The sequence below is a fragment of the Nycticebus coucang genome, chromosome 16 (genome assembly GCF_027406575.1).
Source record: "Nycticebus coucang isolate mNycCou1 chromosome 16, mNycCou1.pri, whole genome shotgun sequence".
Lineage (NCBI taxonomy): Eukaryota > Metazoa > Chordata > Mammalia > Primates > Lorisidae > Nycticebus > Nycticebus coucang.
The window spans coordinates 91,479,892-91,498,910 of NC_069795.1; the positions used below are offsets into that span (position 1 = coordinate 91,479,892).

The 19,019-nt window shown below is 40.4% G+C and overlaps 1 protein-coding gene across 7 annotated transcripts in view; it reads right to left on the reverse strand.

Annotated features, from left to right (window-relative positions):
* The window catches only part of ATP11B (ATPase phospholipid transporting 11B (putative)), a 140,381-nt gene extending 122,266 nt beyond the window's left edge, over positions 1 to 18,115 (reverse strand). For all 7 annotated transcript variants that reach the window (XM_053565187.1, XM_053565186.1, XM_053565188.1 and 4 more), the window contains exon 1: positions 17,824 to 18,115. In XM_053565187.1, the coding sequence (XP_053421162.1) occupies positions 17,824 to 17,850 (27 nt within the window). In that variant the 5' untranslated portion in view covers positions 17,851 to 18,115. The remainder of the gene's footprint in view (positions 1 to 17,823) is intronic.
* Between the last annotated feature and the right edge of the window lie 904 nt (positions 18,116 to 19,019).

A 19,019-nucleotide genomic window follows, 5' to 3' on the forward strand; every position in this document is an offset into this window, starting at 1 on the left:
TACACAATCTAGATATCTTACCTTTCATCTTGTGTAATTATAAACATTTTTAATGTTTATGAAAATACATAATACTCTTGCTCTTATACAGAATGAAATGTATGTTATGTTGTCCCTATTGTCAGATAGGTACAATGTAAGCATTTACATTGGGCAGATCAACCAAAATATTACTAATACCATAACTGAAATTGAAAGGGGGGGGGAATCGACCAGCAAAGATCTCACAAGACCACCAAGGCTTGTACGAAAGGTTTTTATTGACGAGGTAGGGATGCTGCAGAGCAGCACCAAGGAGGAGAGAAAAGAAGGGGGGGAGAGAGAGGGAGGGAGAAGAAGACAGAGAGAAGGAGAGAGAGCAAGAGAAGAGGGGTGAGAGAGCTATATAGGTTCAGTTAGGGGAAGTCTTAGAATGGTGATGGGAGGGTAGAATAGCCAGTAAGGAGTTACTGCACTGGCCGGAAGAGCCCTTAGGGGAAGGCCATAAGTTTAAAATTTTCAGCGGGTAGCTGTAACTTTAAGAGTGACACAGCTAATCTTGGTCTGTAGAAAGCAGGAGGGGACTTTTCTGGGGGAGGGACTTTCTCTGGGGCAATTACCTAAAAGAAATGTTTCTGAATGAACACACAGTTTGCACTACCGGCTTTTTTTTCACTCATCTATCATTTTCTGATTGCCGGCTTAAGTATGTTTCCCTATTATCAATAGGAACCTATAGGTAATACTTCTCTTATAGCTGAGAGATTGTATCCCTCAAAGTCAAAACTGCCTTCTGAGGAATGAGTCAAAGGAAGGCAGGCAGACTTCTAGGAACACTTCAGAAATAAAGCTGGTATTGATTTTCATGACTGGGGGATGCTACTACCATTTACTGATGGGGGGGCAGGGCAGAGCTATTAGACATTTTGCAATGGACTGTAGAATCCTGCCAACAAAGAACTATCCTATCCAGGCCACACAACTTTCAAATGCCCTGCCTGAAATTCATGTTGGTAAAAATTTCTTTGAAAGAATATGAACCCTCTATTTAAACATAAACAGAAGCTCTTATATGGATTTATGCATTTTCCAGGAAAACCACTACCATGTAAACTGAAAAAAGGTTATATATCTTTTTCTGTCCTGAAAAGGGAGCCTGTTTGTTGACTATGGCAAATGTATCTTTCTCTGTAAACCTGTATTTTGCTCTTGCTCTGGAAATTTATCTTTTTCTTCCTCAATAAACTTTGTTTCACACTTGCCTTGCTTTTTGACTGGTCTGGTCATTCTTCAGTCAAGAGCATACCAAGAACTGAGAATGCAGACAACTGCCTGAACCCCTACAAAATGAGCTTATGACAAGAACCCTCTTGGGTTGTGCCTGTGGCTCAGTGAGTGGGGTGCTGGCCCCATGTACTGAGGGTGGTGTGTTCAAACCCAACCCCAGCCAAACGGCAACAATAAAAAAAAAAAAAAAAAAAGAACCCTCTCAGGCTTAGAAGTGGACTCTGCAGATCAGAATGTTTTGTTCTATTTCATAAGAACTTAAGATGAATGCCTGGTTTTACTTGCTCTCAATGAACATCAGCCAGACCACGTTTTACTTGCTCCCAAAGAACATCAGCCAGACCACAAGAGTCAGTAGTTTTCATAGCAGATGGAGAAAGCTAACCAAAGAGATACATCTCAGTAACAATAACAAACATCAAAAAGAGTGTTAGAACTCTTAAGGTGGAGACCCTGGACATACAAACTTAAGCCTCTCCTCTTCCCTGCCAAGGATTCCATAGCGACTGACTGTACCTGGAATACCTCTTTTCAAAGCCCAGCCTACCACTTTTTTGTTAAGTAATTATAGGAAGCCAAGCAGAGATGTGGATAAGGTCTGTCTGTAAAGGCAGACAGGTGGACATGACAGAGCTGTGCAAACAAAGAATCTTAGAGCCTGGGACTGTGAAAAACCGAAGCAGAACACTTTGATTCTACTGTGTCACAAATAGGCTACTTTTCCAAGAAACAGAAGATAAACAGGCATACATTACATAAACTATAGCTGATGGCTCCTTTTTCTCCATATTCCTGAATTAAGGCCTCATGGATACAGTAGAAAATGAAACGAAAACGACCCCTGGTGTCTTGGAGCTCACATTCCAGTAGGAAACGGAACTAATGAGGTTTACAGGTTAAACCTTGGCTGTTCCCAGCTGAGCATCTCTAGCAAACAGATAAAAACCTGTGGGAGTTCCTGAGCACCAGTGTTCATTTCAGGAGAGACAGGTCTCTTTCCAGGAAGAAATGTCTGAAATTAAGTGAATTAAAATCTCCACTGACTCTTAATACTTCTCTCCAGAGAAACTGGCTAAGAAAATTTAATGTTCTGTCATGACAACATCAAGCTTTATCAGACCAACTTATACACACCAAGCATTTGGACAAATGGATAATTCACACTAATTGTTTTCAAATTATGGACACCTGCAGGCACGATGGCTCTCACCTGTAATCCTAGCACTCTGGGAGGCCAAGGCGGGTGGATCCCTTGAGCTCTGGAGTTTAAGACCAGCCTGAGCAAGAGTGAGAACCCCACCGCCCACCCCGTCTCTCCTAAAAATGAAAAACTGAGGCAAGAGGCTCACTTGAGCCCAAGAATCTGAGGTTGCTGTGAGTTATAACGCCATGGCACTCTACCAAGGGCAAAATAATGAGACTCTGCTGCCCCCCCACCAAAATATGGACACCTACTTGGAGGTTGCTCAAGGGTCCCCCAATAAAAAAAAATTATTTCATTTTTTATTATTTTATTATTATTAAGTTTATTATTTCATTTTAAATTTTATTAAATTTATTGTTTTATTATTAATTAATTCATAATTAATACCATTAATGAGCAATAATATGCTCCTAGTAATTGGGAATACCAGGGTCAAAAAAATGGATAAGATTCTTTTCTAACAATAACCACCAATAAGATACGATATACCACGTAGTAGCTTCATGTTATCTGCCAGGCACATTGGACTGATTTATACTGACAAAGCTTCTAACCAAAATAGTTTTTGAAAACTGTTTCATTTGAAAGTGTATAAAGGGCATACAGACCACTCTCTTAATTTTTATTTCTCTAAAAACAAAAAGGAGAAAAGATTATAGTCTTGCTTTGTCAGAACTTTTAGGAAGAGTTGTTTATTGTTTGGAAAAAACTGCATCACTTCCTTCATATGACAGGGTGTTAAAGTTGGTTTTTAAAAAATTATTTGTATAGGCAAGTTATTTAAATTTTCTTCCAGGATAAAAAATGAAGAAGTATTTAAAAGTACTTAATAGAAATGGGGGTCACTGTGTCTGCCAGGGTTAAGAATCAACTACATACTTAGATGTTAACATATACGTTATGTATTTACAAGTATTTTCTATATCTCAAGTTAAGAAGGTGCTGCTTATGCTACATGAGCAGCATAGCCATGTTCAATTTAGTAAATTATTATATAACAAATATTTCAAAATACAGATTTAAATAGGATAATGTATTAGTTAAAAAAGATTCTCAATAATAACAATATAAAAATATACTGAGGTTAAAGAGTAGAGATGCTGAGGGAATGTTATTTAGGCATTTAGATATGAAATGACACAAAAGGAAGAAAAAAGTAGGGTAGAAGAAATCTTTAACATCTAAACATGCTTTAGAATAAAGTATGACATGTCTACATAGGGTTTTAAAAAAAGACTCAGTAAATCTTAACTACTGCTATGAAAATTAAGCAAAGGAGTATTCATCAACACTGTATCAAACCAACATAATTCTGAAACTGTATTTTAAAAAAACACAAAAGACTCTTTTATAATAGCATATTTTCCCTTCTTTCAGAAAGCAGAGCATTAACCCTATATATAACTATTAAAACTGTGCTGCTGATGTGCAATTCTTGCCTTCTGACATCGTCCTGTATACAATTAGAAACATTTACTCCAGCAAAAGTCAAAGAGTATTACTGCAAATTTACTATGTGCTCTGTAGCGTGCTAAGGACCACTCAGGGTACTATGCGGAAAAAAAAAAAAAATACATGACTTAGTACCTGCTCACTTGGAATCAATGAAATCTTAGTGATTTAGGACTTATGTACCTTAGATATAATTTCCTATTTCCCTACATACTTAAGATCAAGCCAGAATTATCTTCTGCTTTAAATGTGGGACAACCAGTACAGATGTCTAATAATCCAGCAAGTCCTGGATATGCTTGCTGAGAGTTTAAACAAAGAGAGCTGGACTTGAGATTGGAACCCAGCAAGCATAATGGTGATGGTTAAAGCCAAGGGTGTATGGGGTTGCCTATTTTAAGTGTACAGAGCAAGAAGAGATAGGGTAAGAAATGAAATTCTCAGGGCCATCATTTGGGATACACATGGAAGAATAGAAAAATTAAACAGTTGGGCAGCTCCTGTGGCTCAGTGGGTAGGGAGCCGGCCCCATATACTGAGGGTGACGGGTTCAAACTCAGCCCCGGCCAAATTGCAACAAAAAAATAGCCAGGCATTGTGGCAGGCACCTATAGTCCCAGCCACTTGGGAGGCTGAGGCAAGAGAATCGCCTAAGCCCAAGAGCTGTAGGTTGCTATGAGCTGTGACGCCACAGCACTCTACCAAGGGCGACATAGTGAGACTCTCTCTATAAAAAAAAAAAAAAAAAAAAAAAGAAGAAGAAGAAAAAGAAAAAAAGTGGTGTGGCAGAAACTCAGAAGTTTCAAAAGGGAATTATTTCATATGCTACAAAGAAAGAGGAGAACTGGAGTGGGGGATGGAAGACTGCTTAGTTTAACAATTAGGAAAGGATTGGTGACTTCTGTAAGCCCAGTTTGAGTAAAATTAATGGGTTGAAGTCAGACCACCATGGATTGGTCAACCAGGGTGGGCAAGTATGGATAGAGCTAACCTCTAAAAAAAGTGAAGGATTTTTAGTGTAAGTAAACCATAAGCATATTTTTAGGTTAGAAATGAAAGATCTGATGAAGAATAATAAAGTTTTGGGAAGAAAAATTACTTAAGGATCGAGAAACAGGGGTGGCTACCCTGTGGCCCCTGGGCTGCATGCTTATTTTATGAGGTATTTTTTGGTGTCAGCTATCAAGAAAAGTATGCAGGGACCTTTTTCTTTTGCTAATCAGCTTTCATTAGTGTTTTGTGTATTTAGTATAGCCCAAGACAACTCTTCTTGCATTGTGCAGCAAAGAAAAAAAAGTTTAGGCACCCTAACTCAAGAAGGAAGAAAAAAGGAGCCAAAGGTTAAAGGATTAACTTTGGAAATGGATAGGGTCCCTCCTCACCAGAAGAGGAGAATATTTTTTTGTACTTATACAAGAAAAATGAAGAAAGATAAAAACATCTATTATATTTTCTATTTTAGAAATAATTCTAAGAAATCCTTTTGTGATGAATTAGTATGTGTTCCATTACTCAATGTATCCAAACCTCCTTCCTATCTTCTTACAGCTTTCTACACACACTTGTATCTCTAATGGAGACTCAAACTGCTGTCACAAATCAAATCACCAGTTCCCCCCAATTCTAAATAAAATTCATTTTTTTAAATCACTGATATTTCTTGTACAATAAAAATAAAACATAATTAGGAAACTTAAACACTCTCTAAATTTAGTGGTTGTCACACTGTCTTCCTACAACCAAAGGCATCAGTTCTCAGAGATGTGGAGTTCCCAAACGAGTAAAACTTTTCCAAATTGGGAAACTGGGTGGGATGTACTGGGTACAGTGTACACTCCTCTCATAACAGACACACTAAAAACCCTTACTTCAGCATAATGAAATCTATCCATGTAACAAAAACACTTGTACCTCCTTAATATTTAGAAATAAAAAATATATATAGGGAAATTGACATAGGGTTGTCAACTTTTAATTTTTCCAAGCAAGAATATTAAGAGAGGCTGGGCATGGTGGCTCATGCCTACAATTCTAGTGTCTAGGAGGCCGAAGTGGGAGGATCTATTGAGCTCACAGGTTTGAGATGAGCCTGAGCAATAGCGAGACCCCGTGTCTACTAAAAACTAGAATACTTAGCTAGGCCTTGCGGCCAGCACTTGCAGTGCCAGCTACTTTGGAGGCTGAGGTGGGAGGATCACTTGAATGCAGGAGTTTAAGGTTGCTGTGAGCTATAGGCTGATACCAGGCAGCAGAGAAAGAGTCTAGTCTCAAAAAACGACAACGAAAAGAATTTTAAGAGAAAAGAAAGTAGGGAAAACAATCTAAGACTTAAGACAGTTATTGTCAACAGTCTGCAGAACTGTTACAGCTCAGAGTAGGCTAAGAACCTTGTGACTAAATGTGACATGGTATCCCAGATACGATTATGAATAAGAAAAAGAACATAAGGACAAACTAAGGAATTCACACAAAGTACAGTGTTTAATAATAATAGTCTCAATATTATTACTGTACCAAATATAGCACAGTAATGTACAATGTCGTTTTTTTTTTTTTTGTAGAGACAGATGCCGAGGGCAGTAAAGTGAGACATGACATCACATGGCTCACATGGCTCACAGCAATCTCCAGCTTTTGGGCTTCCGCGATTCTCCTGCCTCAGCCTCCCGAGCAGCTGGGACTACAGGCGCCCGCCACAATGCCCGGCTATTTTTTGGTTGCAGTTTGGCTGAGGCCGGGTTTGAACCGGCTACCCTTGGTATATGGGGCTGGCACCCTACTCACTGAACCACAGGCGCCACCCAGTAATGTACAATGTTAACAATAAGAGAAGCTGGGTGGGAGAGGAGTGTTCAGGACTTCTTTATACTGTATTTGCAACTTTTCTGTTAATCTAAAACTACTCTAAAATAAAGTTTATATTTAAAAAGTTATAAAAACATTACTCAAAAACATGGATATCTGGTGGCGCCTGTGGCTCAAGAAGTAGGGCGCCGGTCCCCTATGCCGGAGGTGGTGGGTTCAAACCCAGCCCTGGCCAAAAACCACAAAAAAAAAAAAAAAAAAACAAGGATATCTATAAATTTATGCAATCGCACACATGATAATGACCTAATTTTTCTCATTTTGCCACAGACCTATCAGTCTGTAGGAAATATCATGGGAACCCATGGTGGAGAAGACTGTAAATTAAGAAGACTGTTAAAAGCACATTACTATTACTTAAAAATCTTCACTTTCTCTTTCTCATAATCCTTTTTTTGTTTTTAATTCTGTAAATGTATGCTGGGAAAAAAAGCTGATGAACACTGGCAGCAGGTTAACACTGTTACCAATTCCCTTTAACTCTGCATAATGAGTGGGAACCACAAAGTATGAGGGTCTCCTGCACATCTAAGTTAAAGGCCAGAGAACTGAGAAAGAGTCCAAGATATATGAAAGAGAATGCTGAGAAAAAAAACTGACAGGGAACACTGTCATTTAGCCAAAAGAAATTAATGGGGGGGGGGGGTGCAGGATGGCTCATTCAATAAACAGCACTGACACAAACAACTTTCCATATGGGAACAAACAAATTCCCTACCTTATTCCATATACAAAAATCAATTCCACATAAAAACCTGAATGTTGAAAAACTAAATTTTAAAACAACTTAAAGAAAACACTAGAAAACAGCTTTACGCTAGGCGTGGTGGCTCACACTTCTACTTCTAGCACTTTAGGAGGCCAAGGCAAGAGGATCACTTTGAGGCCAGGAGTTTTAAGATCAGCCTGGGCAATATAGCAAAATCCTATCTCCATAGAAAAATTAAAAATTAGTCAGGCATGGTGGCAAGTGTCTGTAGTACCAGCTACTCAGGAAGCTGAGGAAGGAGGATTGCTTGAGCCCAGAAGTAGGAAGATGCAGTGAGCTGCGACTGTGCCACTGAACCCAAGTTGACAGAGCAAGAGAACAAGACCTTGTCTCTAAAGAAAGAGAGGGGGGAAAAAAAGGCCAACAGGGAGTGGCTCACGTCCCTAATCCTAGCACTCTGGTTGGTCAAGGGAAGAGGATTTAGACCAGCCTGAGCAAGACAGAGATCCCATTTCTACCAAAAATGGAAAAATTAGCCAGGATCATTTGAGCCAAGGAATATGATGATGTACTTCTACCTGGAGTGACAGAGCAAGACTCTATCTCAAAAAATTAATAAATAAATGAAATGAAGCATTATGATTCTAGCATAGTAAAGGAATTCCTAACCACGTTTTTTTAAAAAGCAGAAATCATTTGCATAATAAATTAAAAATTTCTGTATGAAAAAACATACCATAAAAAATACAAGGGACAGACTGGAAACAGATATTTACAATATATACAAAAAGAATTAGCATCCAGACTACACAGGAATAAGAAAAAAATAAACTACCCAAACAGGAAAATGGGCAATGTGGTCACAGCAATGAAATAGAAGATATCTGAATCTAACCAGTACTCAAGACAATGCAAATTAGAACAAAATGAGATAGTTTCATGCCCACCAGACAGACTGATAAATTTTTTCAAGTCTAACGGTTTACAAAGTATTGACCAAAATGAGGGGAAAGGGGAATTCTCATGTTTTGGAAAATAATTTGGCAGTATCTAATAATAGTTATACTATGCACACCTCATGACCCAGCAATTCCACATTAAAAAAAAAAACAAAAAAAACATAATAAACAAGAATGGTCACTGCAACCCTTTTTTGTACTAGGAAAAAACTGGCAACAATCCAAACATCCATTAGAGACAAAAAGCTCCCAAAGATTGCCTGGGGTAGGGACTGCTTCATTTTGGTAGTTCCAAAGCCTAGCAATATGCCATCACAACTAAGCTGGTCAGAAAATTCAGAAAATGTTTGAGTGAATAAATAAATAAATAAATGAGAAAGAAACAGTTATTACCTAAAAGGGATGCAGTTGAAAAATAGCTTTTGTTAAACAGAGAACAAAAACAAAATTCCTGCCTTCCTGAGATAGGCAAATATGTAAATTACAAAATAGGTTAAACAGTGACAAGTGTTAACAGAAATAAAGCAGAGAAGGCAGGTTAGGGAAGTATCCGGGAGGGTTAGAATTTTTTTTCATATTGCATGGCCAGAAAAGGCCTCACTCACTAATAAAGCAGTGTTTGAATAAAGACTTGGAGGTAGTGAAGGAGCCAGCAGATATCTGCAGGAAGAACGTTCCAGGTAGAGGTAACAGCCAGAACAAAGATCCTAAGATTGAAGTATGGCTGGGGCTTTCAAACTACAGGGAGGCCGGTGTGGATAAAGCGGAGAGTGAAGGAAGAGTGGTAGGGATAAGAAACCAACTGGCTTGGTAAGAGGGTAGGTAATACAGATCAAGAAGCAACTGTGGCATTTATTCTAAAGAAGGCAACTTGGAAGGTTTTAGCAGTGCAATTACATGTTTTAACCAGTGTAAAAAGATCCCTCTGGCTACTATATTGAAAACAGAATGCAGGAACACAGGGGAGAAACAATGAGATAAACTAGGAAGCTTTTGCAATGATCTAGGTAAGAGATACGAAATTCAGTCCAGATTGGTGGCAGAAGGGTAAAGAAATGATTCTAAGATAGCCGGGCGTTGTGGCGGGCGCCTGTAGTCCCAGCTGCTCGGGAGGCTGAGGCAGGAGAATCGCGTAAGCCCAAGACTTGGAGGTTGCTGTGAGCCGTGTGACGCCACGGCACTCTACCAAGGGCGGTACAGTGAGACTCTGTCTCTACAAAAAAATAAAAAATAAAAAAAAAAAAAGAAATGATTCTAGATTTATCATTTTTAGCAACAACAAAAAAGGAGACACGGTTTGCTCCCCGAACACTTAAAACTTCACTCATGTAATAATCAAATCTTTTTTTTTTAATTATTTTTAGTTTACAAAAACTGTATATACATAGTATCTAAGCTGTATAACATGGTATTTTGAGCCAAAGCATTTTTTGATTCATGTGCTCTTTCATGATGTCATCTCCCCACAGATGCATCCATAGGAAAAAATTAGTAGACTTTTAATGAACTTTACTCCTTAGAATTTGAGATGGAAAGAAAAAAAACAAGGGAATACACAAACTATAACAGAAATTATAGTTATGTACATCTAACAAAAAGAATTCTTCTCTTTTGGAGATATAGAAATATTTATGGGAAGAATTAGATAATGTCTCAGATTTGTCACAAAAATCACTGAAGGAGTGAGGATAGTGGAGGGGGGAATAGATGAAACAAGATTGGTCATGTGTTGATAACTGCTCGAGTTGGGTGAGGGATGAGGACTCATCTATATATTTGCTTTTGTATATGCTTAAAATTTTACATAAGATAGAGCTTAAAGAAAGAATAAAAATAACATATACCAAGTATACTGACTTCGTATCGTAGTAAGAATAAGCTATACATACACAGTATCTGCTTTTGTTCCTAACTTTTGCAAAGAGTAGAATGACTGACAATACCTGTGCATATTATCCTATCTTTTTCCCCCTCTTTTCCTGAGGGTACTCCACTTCTAATTAAAATATGGAGATAAACAGAGCTTAATTTACTGATAATCTTAATTTCTAATTTTATTTAAATTTTGGATAATATAATAGTTTGAAAGAGAAACAAATATGATTATTTGCATGAGCTAACTCAATGTTAACTAAGACTACAAAAATTTGCAAAGAATTTGCCAATACCATGTATAGGATAAGGAAAGAAGAAAATAAAAAATTAAACTATAGTGATCACTTTAAGTAAACCAGTCAGCATAAAAAATTTAGCATTCTAGATTTCTCCTAAACACACCCAAGAGTCGAAACAGTTCCCACCGGGCCATTTCCAAGTCCTAAAATGTAATACAAATTCAATACATGTCTCATTCACAACACCAGGGAAAGCTTACTGAATCCATTATAACCACATATACAGAAGAATTCAATACATATAATTATTTCTAACCTGAAATCTTGGTTTAATAAGTCCCCATATAAATATCCAATAAGAATATACTGAATTTTGCTTACACCTGTAATCCCAGCACTTTGGAAGGGTGAGGTGGGAGCATCACTTAGAGCCAAAAGATCAAAACCAAGACCCCCACCCCTCTCTACACAAAATATTTAAAAAGTTAGCTAGGCATGGTGGTGGGCATGTTAGTCCTAGAACTAGGCACCATGAGGTTGCTGTGTTCCTTGCACTCTAGCTCAGACTCTCAAAAAAAAAAAAAAAGAAAGAAAAGAAAAATTCTTCCCAATGAAACACATAGTTTATCTGGCAGCCTCCAGTCTCTTATATTTAATGTGGACCAATACTCTAGAAATAGGAAACTCACACAACAAAAGCCTGGGTAAAATCAGAAAGTCCTTAGAACTGGAAACTATGCCAGAAATCATACATTGTTACAACCATCTAAATCAGTGCCTATCCGACAGAAATATTACCTAAGCCACAAATGTATGTAATTTTCTTAGTTTCCACATTAAAAAAAAAAAGGTAAAAATAGGCTTGGCGCCTGTAGCTCAGCAGTTAGGGTGCTGGCCACATACACAGAGGTAGGTGGGTTCCAACCTGGCCTGGGCCTGCTAAAATAACAATGACAACTGCAACAACAACAAAAAATAGCTGGGTCTTGTGGTGGGTGCCTGTAGTCCCAGCTGCTTGGGAGGCTGAGGCAACAGAATAGCTTAAGCCCAAGACAAGAGTTGGAGGTTGTTATGAGCTGTGATGCCTGGGCACTCTACCAGGGCAACACAGTGAGACGCTGTCTCAAAAAAAAAAAAAGTAGGGGCGGCGCCTGTGGCTCAGTCGGTAAGGCCCCGGCCCCATATACCGAGGGTGGCAGGTTCATAACCGGCCCCGGCCAAAACTGCAACCAAAAAATAGCTGGGCGTTGTGGTGGGCGCCTGTAGTCCCAGCTACTTGGGAGGCTGAGGCAAGAGAATCGCTTAAGCCCAGGAGTTGGAGGTTGCTGTGAGCTGTGTGTGGCCACGGCACTCTACTGAGGGCCATAAAGTAAGACTCTGTCTCTACAAAAAAAAAAAAAAAAAAAGTAAAAATAAATAACATTAATTTAATAATATATCTTATTTAACCCAATATACTTCTACGTTTATATAACCCAATATAATTTCAACACGTGATCAATTAGATTACTAATGAGACATTTTATAACCCTTTTCCCCCTAAGCCTTCAAAATCCAGTATGTATTTTATACTTCCAGCACATTCCAATTCACAGCAGGCACATTTCAGCTTTCAGTAGCCACATGTAGATACCCTATTGAAAATATTTAATGACAATAACGGTAATCACCAGGTTCTATGAAGGATCTATAACAAAGTCTCTACCTTCAGTGCTACTGGGAATACCTGAGGTTCCTCTAATGCTTTACCCAGAGCTCTAACCAAATGAAAACAGAGGCTGGTGCAGTGGCTTGTGCCTGTAATCCCAGATACTTGAAAGGATGAGATAGAAGAATTGCTTGAGCCTGTGAGTTCAATATCAAGCTGGGCAACACAATGAGACCTCACCTCTTCCCTCCTCCCCCCCCAAAAAAGGGGGAAAGAAAGCAAAATCTGGTATCTGCAAATAAATGTCTGAACATAGGGATAAGGAAGCACATATTCACAGATCTAGGTTCTTTTTTTTTTTTTTGAGACAGAGTCTCACTCTATCCCCCTCGGTGGAGTTCTGTGGTGTCACAACTCACAGCAACCCCAAACTCTTGGGTTTAAGCAATTCTCTTGCCTCAGCCTCCCAAGTAGCTGGGACTACAGGTGCCACCACAACGCCAGGCTATTTTGTTGTTGTTGTTGCAGTTGTTGCTGTTTAGCTGACCCCATGCCAGGTTCAAACCCACCAACTTTGGTGTATGTGGCTGGTGCTATAACCACTGTGCTATGGGCACAGAGCCAGATCTAGGTTCTTAAACATTAATTCTTAAAGTTAAAACTTAGCCCCACAAAAATAGCATCAGAGGGCAGTGCTGCCTTTTCTACGCCTCCATTCATTCTTTGGGGGAGAGGCAAATGCAGGTACTTCCAAACTGATGCTGGACTAAATTTAATTCTCACTACTCATTCATGTGTTCAACCAACATTTGGTGAATAAGTACCTACATTGAGCCAGCTGCTATCTTAAGAGCAAGGAATATAAAGATAAATAAGATAAGGTCTTTGCCCCAACATATTTACTGTCTAGTCTAGTCTAGAATTAAGCCAATCCCTTGTTCCCCTCTACCTACTTGATCCTCATGAGTTTTACAAGCTCTCTAGACTGAGATAATGCTATATAGAAGGAGGAGTTCATTTTAAATGTTATATAGCAGCACTAATACAAACAGAACATGAGCCACAGATGCAAGCCACATACATAATCTTTAAATTCACATTTAAAAAAATTTCTCCCCAAGACTTTTTTACATTTCAGACTATTACAGGAGTACACACATTTTGTTTGCATAATTTGCTTTTGTACAAAGTCAAAGTTATAAGTGTGCTCTTCACCCTGAATGTGTGCACTGTACCCATTAAGTGTGAATTAAGCCAATTCCCTCTTCCCCTCTACCTACTTGATCCTCATGAGTTTTACACCCATATGTGCACATAAGTATTGATCAACTAGTTCCAATTTAATAAGGTGTAACCTTTTTTTAAGTAAAAGAAACAGAGAATTTTAATAATATATTTTACCTTATATCCAAAATATTATATCACATCATGTAACCAAGGAAAAACTGAAATGATTTCCTTTTTTACATACTGTTTTTGATTTTTTTTTTTTTTGGAGACAGAGTCTCACTATGTCACCCTGGGTAGAGTGTGGTGGCGTCATCATAGCTCACAGCAGCCTCAAACTCTTGGGCATAATGCCTCAGTCTCCCAAGTAGCTGAGACACAGGCACCTGCCACCAGACCTACCTAGTTTTTTTTTTTTTTATTGTTGGGGATTCATTGAGGGTATAATAAGCCAGGTTACACTGACCGCAATTGTTAGGAAAAGTCCCTCTTGCAATCATGTCTTGCCCCCATAAAGTGTGACACACACCAAGGTCCCACCCCCCTCCCTCCATCCCTCTTTCTGCTTCCCCCCCATAACCTTAATTGTCATTAATTGTCCTCATCAGACCTACCTAGTTTTTAAACATTGTTGTTTTTGTTTTTGTTTGAGACAGAGTCTCACTATGTCACCTCTTAGTAGAGTGCTGTGGCATCAAAGCTCACAGCAACCTCCAACTCTTGGGCTTAAGCAATTCTCTTACCTCAGCCTCCCAAATAGCTGGGACTACAGGCGCCCACAACAATGCCCAGCGATTTTTTTGTTGTACTTGTCACTGTTGTTTGACAGGCCCAGGCTGGATTCTAACCCCCCAGTGCTGGGGCATGTGGCTGGCTCCCTAGCCACTGATCTACGGGTAACAAGCCAGACCTGGCTAGTTTTTGAACAAGTTCACAGGTTAAAGAAAAAGAGAAGGAGAACAAATATATAATAATTAATGGGGAGTGTGGAGAGCAGAAAAGAAGAGGCTAAGAAGTGGGCTCCTTACCCTGGAAAAGAGAAGGGTTGCACCTTCCTTGTGACAAGTGGAAAGAAAAGAAGAATTAAGTACAGGTATAAGCAAGTTTGGTAAGTATGAGTGGGAGAGAGAACAGAAAGCTGGGGGAGCTCAGGTTAACACCTTTCCATTTTTCTCAGTCACTCAGAAAACAATCTTAGCAACTTCCTTCCACCATCATCAGTAAAATCTGGAGGGACTATGTTTTATGGAACAGTTAAAGAAATAGTTACCCTAGCATGACATACTGTGTTTCTGTACAGTTACAGTCATATTCTAGCTTTTTTTCTGGGCTAGTCAATCTTGAATTTTGTCACTTTATCTCTAAATATAGAAATAATACTATAGGTTCATTTTGTTCCCTCATTTTTCATCACTTATTCAGCAAACATGTACCCAATGTGTACTCTGTCAAGTAAGTCTAATATTAAACTCCATTTGTATCCCTAGTATTTAACTTATCTTAATACCAGCACACAGTAAGTGCTTTAAAAATGTAGTATCGCATTGCTCTAAATATGACATGACAGGAGCAGAGCACAGTGGCTCACATCTATAATCTGAGCTACGTGGGCTGGAGGATCACTTGACGCCAAGGATTGGAGACTAGCTTGGGCAACACAGCAAAACCTGTCTCTAAAAAAATTTTAAGAAATATTATGTTAATCACAATATGTATCAACAAAAACTCAACTGAAAGTCTAAAATCAGTGCTATTCACCAGAATTTTCTGTGATAATGAAAATGTTCTACTCTGAACTGTCCAATATGGTACCAACAGCCACATAAATTCTAATTTTAATTTTAATGGTCACATGTGGTTAATGGCTGCCATACAGTTTTAATATTAGAATACAGTGAGTAGCTAATGGCATTTCCACTATTATAATAAGGTGCTGTCATCATTAATAAGTTAAAACATAAATTACGATGCTGAAAATGAATATATTATAAATAACTATACCAGAAAGAAACACAATTTTCTTAGCATAAGGTAACTTTTATCATGTGAGCCAAAAGAGAAAGAAAAAAAGAAAAGAAAAATAAAGATATTCCAGTCTTTTCTTTTGCCCTCTATTTGACAGAAGATCAAACTTCTGTCAACTTTCTGATTTTTCTCTTTTTGCCAAATCGTGAAAATATTTTGTCCAGATACAAACATTTTTTAATTTAGGAAAAAATTACCAGAGCATAGTAGTTATTTCTATAATAAAATGACAAACTCATTTTTGGTGAGACAACATAAGTAGTTGAAAATCAGGATTTATATAATGAATAAAGTATGCTTATAACTCCCAGCTACTTGTCCTGGCAATTTCCTTATCAATTTCCTCAAATTTGTCTCATTTATCTGAATTTTAAAATAAACTCATTGCTAAAGACATGGTAACTCAATTCATTGAACAAATGTTAGTATAATCTAAACTGGACTTCGAGCTGAATAATTCTTGATGCTGTTTATGATTGGTATAGATGTGTATGCACCATCCTTAATGTTTAAGTGGCAATACAAACTGAATCAGAAATACAAACTCCTACCTCGGTACAAGTCTGATTACACACTTAGAAGATCTGATAACTTATAACTACTGAAGTAAGCAAATACATGTCTGAGATAACATTTTTTATGCATAGTAACTTGTTCAACTTGTTAACCATCCCAGTAAGGCAGCTGTCTTATAAAGTAACTGCACAATTTCCAGCTCTTTCTTTTAGTTGTGTTCACTTGAAGCCATTTTTAAAAAACATTTCCAGATTTTCTGTCTTGAAGATGAAAATGGTTATACAACCAGGATTTTATTCAGGCTAACAAAAATACCTAATACTGAGAAATGGCATCTAAATCTATTAGGAAAAGCTTTAAGAAACCACTTTGGAATGATCTTACTACTACACAGAAACACCATCAGGTAAATAAGTCTCTATACACATGAAGATTTGGCAAATCAAAAGTATGAGATCCTATCTGTAATAATTTTCTGAGTCAAACTGCTGTGCTAGGGATTACCGCAACAAAGCCAAAATATTACAATATGAAATTATAATGACGTCATTAACTTGGCTTCCTAACAAAGCATATATCTGGGATATGTGAATTTACAATTAGCTAAAGAGAGCTAAAAATAGCCAGCGTTTGTAGGAGGGAGTGGTAGGCAGTTCTAGTGTTATTTATAAGATTATCTTTTTGAGAATGATGCCCACTGCAAAATGAAGTAACAGAAACCTAGCTCTGAAACACCATACTTTTAACATTAAAATGTTTTTCCAGAAGAAAGGGGGGGAAGGCATCAATGTTTTAGTCCCACAAAAGGAGTTTCTACTTCACTAAGATTTATCACTTACTTTAGAATTATTAAACGAAAACACTTAATTGTAGAAGCATTTAATTAATTTGATGGAGAAATCAAACAGTCTAACCAACCTCATCAGACAGAGACAGTTAGGATTCTTCAGCCAAAAGCAATTTCTGTCCTAATTGTCAGTTCTGCAGTTAATCCTGTATTTTCTGGGCGGTAGTTGCCAGGAGGCAGGAAATATTTTTTTCTATCTGAATTAATTCTGGGAAAGGTGACGCTTTTTATAGGACTTAAATCACCCTTTTCTAAAATTTATTTTTCCCCTCCAGATGTTTCAGTAATACTGGAAAATTAACCACTGGTTCCAAATCCGACTAGTTCAAGCTGCTTTGAGGGGAACCAGGAAAAAGTAGGGCTCACATTCCAAAAGTTTCACTTGGGGTTGAATGAGGGAAAGGAAGGAAGGAAAACTAGTCCCTCACAACTATCATACTCCTCAGTTCTGAAACTAGACGGGGAGTTGGAATATTCTTTCTTCCTCTCAGATTAAATTCCTCGGATTAAAATTCCTCAGACAAAGAGGAATTAGCCTAAATAAGGATCCGCTTCCTCGCTAACGAACACATTGATTCGTGACACGCTTCTCGACTGGGCGCTGCAGCCAAGTTCTCCGCTTCAACCAAACGCGTCCCAAATTGTCAGAGGCAGGAAACACACGCCTCTTTCACCTCCTTCAGCCGCCTCTCCCGGATCCTCAGGGGCACAGACACCCGACCCGGGACCTCGGGGCTCGGCCGCAGCCGCCCGGAGCAGCGCCGGCAGGAAGCAGCCGCCTCCCGCCGCCCGGCGCCGGCCTCGGCGGCCCAGACTCGGGGGGGAGGCCGGCGCCGGGGCCGTGCGAGCTGCTCCCGCTGCGGACTCCGGGCCCAGCGCCCTGCGCCGCCGCGGCCTAGGCCGGCAGCCGCGCCGCCGTGCCTTCCCCGCCACTCGGGCCGAGAGGCCGCGCGGGGCGGCCGCCCGGGGATAGAGGGGCGGGGGCACCTACCAGCTGCTGCCGGATCCAGCGCCACATGCCCCCGCCGTCGCTGTCCTGGTCCCGCGGGGCGCCGGGGCCGAGGGGCTGCGGGTGGAGGTCGACAAACCAGAGAGGGGGAACGGGCGAGCCTCTCGGGCTGAAGTTCGCCTCAGCCGCCGCCGCCGCCTCACTCCCTGCGCGGTGTCCCCATCCCGCCGCGCCGGCCCCGAGATCTACAGGCGCGGCCCCGGCGCCGCCCCCGCCCGGCGCAGCTGAGCCTGCCGCCGCGCCGCAGCCACCTTCATTATTGACCGTTGTCACCCGAAGCAGCCCCGCAACCCCACCCTCGCCCGGCCCGGCCCCCGGCCCCCGGCCCGCCCCCGGACGTGACGTCAGCGGGTGGTGGACGGAGGGGTCCCGGTGTACCCGGCTGCCGGGCGGAGCCGGGGGTCGGCGGGACGGGGCGGAGGCGGGCTTGGAGAGGCACCGGCTTCTTCCACGCGGGTCGCGTCCTCGGTGGCTCCCTCCCCCTTCTCCGGGAGCAGTTTAGCTGTGTCCGAGCTGCCGGGCTCCGGAGACCGCAGCTCGTGGCCGACTCCTTGGTGTCTGCCTCCTGTTGCAGGTCTGGTTCTGCCTCTCTGCCTTCATAAGTATGCGCGTCCCCCCAGCACGCGCACAGTCTGGAGTGTGTGTGGCTGAAGGTTAATCCCTGGAGGTCCCAGTCTGGTTCAGTTGTCAAAGCTGTTGTCTCACCACATAACTCAGCCCTTTTCTTTAGCAGAACGCTGACGTGGGGCCAGGGGAATCTCGATCACTTCCTTCGGGTGATTTTGAAAGGGTTGCTACTCCCTGAGTCTGCTGGACCTATGTTTCGTGGAGAATGGACGCGATAGTCTGTCTTGCTGTGCTAATTGGACGGATGAAGGGGAAAATAGGTTTTATGGAAAGTGGTTGTTTACTGTTAAGTGCCAAAGTCTCGCAATCAAAACACCCTTGAAGTAGCTTGACCTAGGTAAGGTAAGTGTGTGAATGATGGGGTGAGAAGGAATATGAAAGAACCTAGGCCCGGCTTGGCTCAGGCCTGTTAGCTTTGGGGATGCTGTAGGCCAGGAGTTGGGAGGCCAGCCTGAGCAACAGCGAGATCTCGTCTTTACCAAAAAAAAATTTTAAAAAAGCAGTTTGGTATTGTGACTCCCACCTGTAGTCCCAGCTCCTCCGGAGGGTGA